This window comes from Cajanus cajan, chromosome 6 (assembly GCF_000230855.2).
Source record: "Cajanus cajan strain Asha chromosome 6, NIPB_CcT2T_4, whole genome shotgun sequence".
Lineage (NCBI taxonomy): Eukaryota > Viridiplantae > Streptophyta > Magnoliopsida > Fabales > Fabaceae > Cajanus > Cajanus cajan.
Window position 1 is genome coordinate 39,122,937 of NC_138522.1, and position 8,515 is coordinate 39,131,451.

At 32.9% G+C, this 8,515-nt stretch overlaps 1 protein-coding gene across 3 annotated transcripts; it reads right to left on the reverse strand.

Annotated features, from left to right (window-relative positions):
• Positions 1-433: 433 nt before the first annotated feature.
• On the reverse strand, positions 434-8,128 carry LOC109796692 (chloroplast processing peptidase). 3 transcript variants are annotated; one of them, XM_083077035.1, is made up of 7 exons: positions 7,915-8,128; positions 7,583-7,818; positions 5,767-5,829; positions 5,622-5,690; positions 5,238-5,335; positions 3,901-3,968; positions 434-1,232 (listed from the first exon to the last, which is right to left on the reverse strand). In XM_083077035.1, the coding sequence occupies exons 2-7, from the start codon at positions 7,808-7,810 to the stop codon at positions 1,207-1,209; spliced, it is 552 nt and encodes a 183-aa protein (XP_082933161.1). In that variant the 5' UTR covers positions 7,811-7,818; positions 7,915-8,128; the 3' UTR covers positions 434-1,206. The 3 variants fall into 3 exon arrangements, with proteins under 3 accessions (XP_082933161.1, XP_020212032.1, XP_020212031.1); XM_020356443.3 differs by having other exon boundaries at positions 5,249-5,335; positions 7,908-8,126; XM_020356442.3 differs by having other exon boundaries at positions 5,249-5,335; positions 7,915-8,124.
• Between the last annotated feature and the right edge of the window lie 387 nt (positions 8,129-8,515).

Sequence of the window (8,515 nt, forward strand, 5' to 3'; positions counted from 1 at the left end):
GCAACAGTCAGGTCCTTTATAATAAAGATAATTATATTCAATACTTTTTTAAGTGACTAAAATCTCATTCCGTATAAATGTTCTATTACCTGTGTTCCTACTTATTAAGCGTACTTCATAGTAGTATTGTGCTTAGAATTGAGCCTCGATCTGTTTGAATTAATTGTTGACTCAATCTAGTTGAAAGATTTGATCATTTTCTTTATTTTAGTACTAGTGACAACTAAAAGCTTTCAACAGAACAATTTTTCAAAAATTATTTGTAAACAGTGCTCATAGCTTCACTTCGCAACCGTGAATGGGAATCATGTGCATCTGTCATATGTCATTCCTCAAAATTAAGAAAGAATGTTGTTGACAGATTGGCCGTGTCTTGCTTTATGGTCCAACTGCATTCTATGGAGAGAGAGAGAGAGAGAGAGGCTAATTGATGTTGAAACTCCAGCAAAAACTATGAAATTTCTAGGATAAATCTTGTGTATAATACTGTAAATGGTTAATGGAACCATCAGCCATCCAAGTTACTAACCAGGCTGTCTCCCAATTTAGACAACAAAACCAACTACCAATACTTTTCATTTCAAGTTGTCCTCTAGTTTTTGGAAGCAAACTCATGCAAGGAAAAAGAAAACAAGTATTTCCAACTGTAACAAAATGGAGGGATATTGGTAGGCAAGATATCAAGCTTAGTGACCTAAAACATGCTAAAGGCCGTATTGGGAAGCCACCAGACGCTGCCTCCTGCTTTTGCCTCGTCAGAAACAGGACTTAAAAGCACGAACAAGATAAAGTATTTCAGTTTTCACACTTTTCCTTGACCGTAACTTACACTAGATATTACCAAATAATGTTTTAAAGAAACTTAGACACCCATACGAATATTACTTGGCAAATGGCATGCATCGTTACTCAACTAACAGTGATCCCTGCATAAATCACATGATATTTTTTTTTCAGTAGATTTATTTCATGCTCTGAACGAGGAAATGCGTATGAGAATCCAATCCCATAAAGAGTGGCCAAAACATGTGCATCATTTATGGAACAGCTGGAGGGAACTCTTCATGGAAATCACATCCCTAGTATACCGTTACCGTCTCATTGGTCAGACCATAGAAAAGAACACCAGTTCCTTCCCTGCATCTCATTGATATTTGTCGGGTCAAATGTTTGTTGGTCTATGATAACACGTGACATATCTTCCAGCTATGTTCTTAATAGGAAGCGGTCCCCTATTCATCGTCAGAAACAGTAAGGTTCAAGATTAACGAGACGTAAAAGATAGCAATACTGAGTTCAAATAAAGATATCCAAACAGAATAGAGTTTTTTATAAAAAAATTTAAAAAAACAAAAAATGATTCACATTGTCTATGTATGTTAGATTTATAAGATTTTCCTTTATTTAAATTTTGAATTTTGAATAAATTTTAGATAAGATATTTTTTATTGTTATAGTTTTATTTTTTATTTTTTATTTTCAGTTATTCAATATAATCTCAACAAGTAGAGTTATTAGTAGATGAGATTTGTTAGAAATTTTAAATTGATTGTAAGTCTATATATAGACATCATCTTCTATGAATTTTTAATGATAATTTTCCATATTCATTTTAATTTTAATTTGTCTGCAAGATCCAATTTTTCTATATTTTTTACAAAATATTTCAAACAGTGGTATCTAAAGCTTGCTTCCTACGGGCTATGAGAAAAAAAATTATTGAGCGCTAAACACGTTGAGGTTGAGTGTAAACACTAAATTGAGTGATTTATTGTTCAAACAAATTTTGGTGTAAGGATGTCTATTTCCACCAGTTCACCTTCAATTCCAATGTTTAATGATAAAAATTATCATATTTGGGCCGTCAAGATGAAATTTGTTTTAAGATTTCAAGGTTTATGGAATGTTGTAATTTCTGAAGCTGATCCACCACCATTGAGAGAAAATCCAACCATTGCACAAATAAAAGCTTATGAGGAGAAGCTGAAGAAAGATAAACACTTGCCTACATGCAGGACTTGCAGATCATATTTTTACTAAAATCACGGACTTTGAAACACTTAAACAGGTGTGGGACAAGATTCAAGATGAATTTGAAGGTAGTAGTAGAGTCAAATCTATTAAGCTTCTTACATTGAAGAGAGAATTTGAATTGATAAAGATGAAGGATAATGAATCTGTCAAAGATTATTCTGGCAGATTAATAGATGTTGTGAACCAAATGCGACTTCTTGGTAAAATATCATTTATAGATCAAAAGGTTGTCAAAAAGATCATGGTTTCGGTGCCTGAAAGATTTGAAGCCAAGATTTCTGCAATTGAAGAGTCTTGTGATTTGCAAACTCTCACAATTACTGAATTGACCAGCAAGCTTCACGCACAAGAGCAAAGAATTTCCATTAGAAGTGATGAAACTGTTGAAGGTGCCTTTCAAGCAAAGCACAATGGAAGGAATTTTGGAAAGTTACGAACTTTCAATAAGAACAAAGGAAAAGATGAAGGTTCTTCGAGAAAAGGAAATTTTTTGCCTTGTTTTCATTGCCAAAGAACCAACCATTCTAAAGAAGATTGTTGGTTTAAAAATAAATCACTTTTTCACTATAATTTTTACAATAAAAATGGTCATAGTGAAAAGTATTGCAAATTAAAGAAGAATTAGCTTGAACAACTAGAAAAACAGGCAAATGTGATTGAAGAAAAAAATAATAATAAAGATGAGAATTTATTTATGACATCTCAAGAATTTAATTCACATGAATTGAGTACTTGGCTCATTGATAGTGATTGCACTAGTCACATGACTAAATATTTATCATTTTTTACCTCCATTGACAAATCAATTGAGTCAAAAGTCAAGATGGGAAATGGTGAAATTGTACAAGCCAATGGAAAAGGAACAATTTCTATTGCAACCAAGAAAGGTATGATAATTGTTAAAGATGTTTTCTACATTCCAAAATTGGATCAAAATGTTCTTAGTGTTCCACAAATACTAAGGAATGGTTATGGAGTCTCTTTTAAAGAGAATTGTTTTATCATGGATGAACATGGTTTAGAGATTGTGAAGATTAAGATGACCAAAAATAGTTTTTATTTGAAATTTGATTTGGTTGAAGATCATGGTTTTATTGCTAAAATTGATGAGTAATGTTTGGCATGGAAGATTTGGTCACACTTTTATGCAAAATGCATTTGATATGGCAAATTCTAGCAAATAGTATTCAAAGACACGAGGAAGAGGTAGATTGAATGACTATGAAAATAATGGTTTGGGTCAAGAAATTGATGTGCAACGATTTGATGAAATGGCATTTCAAAACCCAATTTTTGGAGTTTATGAAACTAAAATTTGTGATGTTCATGACAAATCTCAAGGAGAAATGTTAGATTTATGAAATTTTCCTTTATTTAAATTTTGAATAAATTTTAGATAAAATATTTGTTATTGTTACAATTTTATTTTTTATATTTTATTTTCAGTTATTCAATATAATCTCAACTAGTAGAATTGTTAGTAGATGAAATTTGTTAGGAATTTTAAATTGATTGCAAGTTTATACATAGACATCCTCTTCTATGAATATTTTAATGATAATTTTCCATCTTTATTTTAATTTTAATTTGTCTGCAAGATTCAATTTTTCTATATTTTTCACAAAATATTTCCAATAATGTACAAGTGATTCTATAAAAGTATAAAACCATATTTTGTTATTTCACTAAAAAAAATAACTCATAAAACTAAAAGGAGACTGTTGTAAAAATTCATCTAGAAAACAGGTCAATCATATTATACATCAAAACATTCAGAAAATTACACCTATCCTAGAAGGTTAAATAAAATTAATGGAAAAGGAAAAAACGAGAGTCAATAACATGTGTACAGCAGTAGTTACTTACCACACATGGGAATCATAACTATTGTTACGATTATCCCCCAACACGTAAACATGGCCATTGGGCACATACTGCAAGGACACATACAAACAAGTTATACGAGGACACGAAAAATATGAATCAACATAAACAAATAAGTATAGAATTACGTTAAGTCACTGGCATTCACAGTACAAACAAACATAAAAGGGATGGACAAAACAAGTTATTCTTGGATATGTTTTTTTTATCTATCAAATTACAATGGTGGCACTAAGATTCAAACCTAAAATCCTATTCATACTACTTGTACTGCCCATACCAAATACCGAGTTCCACATCGGCCCTAAGTATGCCACGACACCGACCACGTGCGCAAGCCCATAGTCAATTGGACTCGCGACTAATGTTGGGCTGACTTCAACCCCGCTCTCGCCTAAAGGGAAAAAACCCTAAAATCATCAAGTACGTCTGTTACAAATACGAGACATCTACACTATTAAGAACAAATTTTAGCATCGGAGTCTCTTTTGCAGGTACCACCCCCATCTCGGCACAACCGACGTACCCAGGAGAAGAGGTTCACCAAGCTCATCGGAGAGATCATCCTCAGGCCGATCTCAGGTGAGAACACTACTCAAACCCCTTACCGCTAGGCCAACACATTGGTTCCCATTCTTGGATATAAACAAAGTCATTTATCCCGGCAACTAGGACTGTAAACAAAACAAGGTGAGCCAAGCACTCGAAGCAGGTTTGACTCATAAAAGAAAGAAGTTGCTCAAGATTGATTCCTTTGTTAAAATGAACCAAATTTAAAGCTTGGCCTTGTTTAAAATTATGAAGCTTGGGCATGACTCGTGTATGGATTAATTTTTTTTTTATCAAATTATTTTTGAATTTTTTATTAATTTAGTGTTTAACAAATACCTTCATACTAGAAAGTGAAGTAAAATAGTTACAAAATATAATTTTATATTCATAAATTCATCTTAAGATTGAAAGTGAAATTTTAGATAGAGAAAACAAAAGATTTTTAAGAAAGTTTATAATAAGCTCTTTAAAATATGACTCTCTTGAAAGTAAAATTAGGTGAATGTGTAAATACATGAAAATAATTATTAAAAAAAAAAAAAAAGGTCAAGCCTATCAAGATTGAGCGTGATTCATTTAAATAACAGAGCATAACCTTAAACATGAGTTTAATTAGTTGAGCTTGACTAATTCACAAATAACTTAACCCATTCGCATCCCTATGGTCAACTTCTACCCCATCATGTTCATTAATGTGATAACTGATCAGTGATCACATCATAAGTATTGAATGAAAAGTAAAATGAAAAAGGACCATAACAACTAACAAGGATCTCACAGTTAATTGCGTTGTGTATGTTGGTGACCCTGCTATGAAATCTTCCTGCTGAGCAATACCATTGATGTAGAGTGCCCCATGATGAACCTGCAAGGTGTTGGAAGATTCAATTCAGAAAAACCAGATGAGAGAGCTATTTCCCTGTGCTCGCCAAACAAATTATTACTAATTGCCAGGAAATAAATCACTAAAACGAAAGAATAAGAAACAAAATATAGTTCAGTTTCAAAGATAGTATATTTAGGAATTAAATTTACATGCCCATGAATCACCTGGACATATTTGCGTAGCAATTTTGGATTTATCAATTTCACAATGATACATAACATCAGTATAATGCAAAAAGAAAGGAAGTTTCTAGAAACATTTATACCTCAACAGTGTCTCCTGCTTTTGCAACAATTCTCTTAATAAAAACAGCATCTGTGTTTTCTCCAGAGTGCTACATAGAAAACCTATCATGCAACTGAACTGTAGATCTGCAAGTAGGGTACAGATTCTATAGCATCGGAACATACCTGTGTTGGATCCTTAAACGTTACAATATCATGTATAGCAGGACTCCTGATGTAATATAAAGCCTGGGAAAAATGGAAAATAAAATTGAAATATTAAAAATGAGGAAAGAAGTAGAAAAATAGAGATGAGACCAGAAATATCCATTGATCTTATTTCTAAAAGTTTAATGACTAAAATCATTCAGAAAGAAGTAGAAAAATAGAGATGAGACCAGAAATATCCATTGATCTTATTTCTAAAAGTTTAATGACTAAAATCATTCAAAGGAAAACCTACAGAATAAAATATTTTACGAGAAAAGTTTGTTGCTCAAAACAGCTTTATTTGATTAAACGTGATTCTCAGTCAAATTCAAGCTCTTTTCCTTTAGTCTTGTGCACTAAAGCTCAAGAATGAGGTGAGAAAGGAAAATAACTAAGAAGGCTTGCTAAGATAGGGTCGATCATTTTATCCAGACCTCTGTGCAAACTAGAAATATTAAATAAATGGATAATGAAGAGATCAACTCACAGGGACACTTAATGTAAAATATCTTGAAGGCTTTACTTTTCAATATGATAGTATTAACTGCCAAAATAACATTGAAACCTCAATAATATTACAGGTGCTAGTCATTTTGAACATCAAATGAAGGAAAAATAATTCATTTAACTGTTTTAAGATATTAGACCATAGTTGGGACACTTAAAAATATACAAGCTTAAATGGTGCGCATTTCTGGCTCTGCTAGTTCTCGCATCACTTGATTGGGTGCAATTTACTATATTCAAGTCAGAAAGAGAACATATCCTTATTTCAACATCTCCCAAAGTTAATTTTGATGTAAAGAAGTAGACATCCCAAATCTGGAATATCCACAGATGCTAATATATGCAAAGATAAAGCACGACTACCAAAGGGAAACTGGCCATTCAAATAATTTGTTCAATCAGAAAATATGATTCTAAGGATCCATGAGAACCACCATTATCTTATCATCTCGTGAACTTGAACTCAAGTCCATTAATAAACGTGTTAGGGTTATCCTCAATGTCATAAATAAGGCAACACATTACGCTGTTTCTTAATAGCATTCAAGAATCAAGAATTTACCTAGTTTTCCCTAGTAAAGGAATTTAAAAGGCTCAAATACTTGATGTATGCAGAAAGCAGTACCATCTCAAGCTCACGACAATAGCAATGACGTTAACTGTTTAACTCATAACTCATTCAAAAATCCTCCTTCGGCTGCCACTTGCAAGAAGCAATAAGTGTTTAACTGTTTATTAACATAAGGGAAGAGCAACTGATTGAACATCTAATTCTTATAAAAAATTTCAGCCCACCTGAAGTATGCAGTATGCATTCCTTCCCTTTAATTTACGACAAATGGCATGCATGTTCAGTTTTTCATAATTTATTTCTTAAAATGAAAGAAAAATGTATGATTAAGGGTGATAAATGACTACCAAGAAAGGAACAAAGAAGATGTGTTGTAATTTTTGGGTTTATCTGATTTGCTTGTAAAACAAGTTGGCATTATATACTGAAACGTTCCATGGAAGGGAAACAATGTTCGTATTGACTACAGAAATATAGCGACATTAACATAAAGGAAAGAGGATGCGAAGAGAATCAAATGACAAAACTAGAAATTAAGGCATTTCACTTAGAGAAAAAAGGGAAAGGCTTCCATATTGCATCTCCCATTAGATAGGAGTCTGTATGCAAATTCAAGTTGCGATGAAAATGTTCTAGTTGTACGATGGAGTCTGAGATCGCGAGCTGGGGAAAGAAACAGATAAGGAACGAGGTGAAAAGCAGAATATTGTGCACCTTTTCCACAATAATCCGATCGCCGACACGAAGGGTGGGGTACATGGAAGATGAGGGTATGTAGCGAAGCTCAGAGAACGTGGACCAGAGAAGCGCAACCACGAAAAGCCTGAAGAAACCGTCGAGACCCGGCCATCGGAGGAAACCCCAACTCTGACATGGCATCCATCGCAGTGCAGGGTAACTGATCAGAAAGTTGTACAATGCAGAAGGCCTCAAGAAGCTCATGATGCAAACTGCATGGACATAACAGAAAAACCAGAAAAATGAATGAAGAATTCAAGCCATGCTTCAATTAAAGTAAGGTCAAAAGTTGGATCAGGACGAAGAACCAGGAGTTCAAAGAGCTGCAGAGCGTGAAATGAATTTTCACTCTTGACTGAAACTAGCGAAATCAGACGATTACTAAATTGAGTTGAAGCGATGTGAGATTATAAGTGAGTTATGTTATGATCTCCGTGAAAGAACCCCCAGTTTGGGTCTAGTGAGAGAGAGATATGTAATAGTGGAGTTCTTGATACTTACTGACTAAGTTTCCACGACAAGCCATCTTACGCGCTTTCTTGCGATACTAATGTTTTTTCTTTTATTTTAGTCTTTTAGCTTTGAGATGTAACCAAAGTCACACATCGTTCAAACAATAAAATAAATATAAGTTTATATACACATAATTATCTTTATTAGTTAAAAAGTTTTTTAAGTGTTATTCAAAAGTAAAATCATTAGAACTAGACCCAAAATAGATAATATCTTACTAATATAAAGACATGTACATATATATATATATATATATATATATATATATGTAATAACCTCGGTACTCACATTTAGCAATGTCAGTCAAACGTTAAACCTCAGAACAATTGCTGTTCCAACGCAAAGATGGATTATATGATACCAAACCAATAAATAAATAACAGAATAATCTTGTAA

Excerpts from the sequence above, each read along its gene's own strand:
- LOC109796692 (XM_020356443.3), bottom strand. The coding sequence starts at position 7,810 with ATGAGCTTCTTGAGGCCTTCTGCATTGTACAACTTTCTGATCAGTTAC. Across the intron at positions 3,969-5,248 it reads CATACACAACGCAATTAACT|TATGTGCCCAATGGCCATGT; the intron begins GTGAGATCCTTG and ends GTGTCCTTGCAG. Across the intron at positions 1,233-3,900 it reads AGTTATGATTCCCATGTGTG|GGGACCGCTTCCTATTAAGA; the intron begins GTAAGTAACTAC and ends GACGATGAATAG.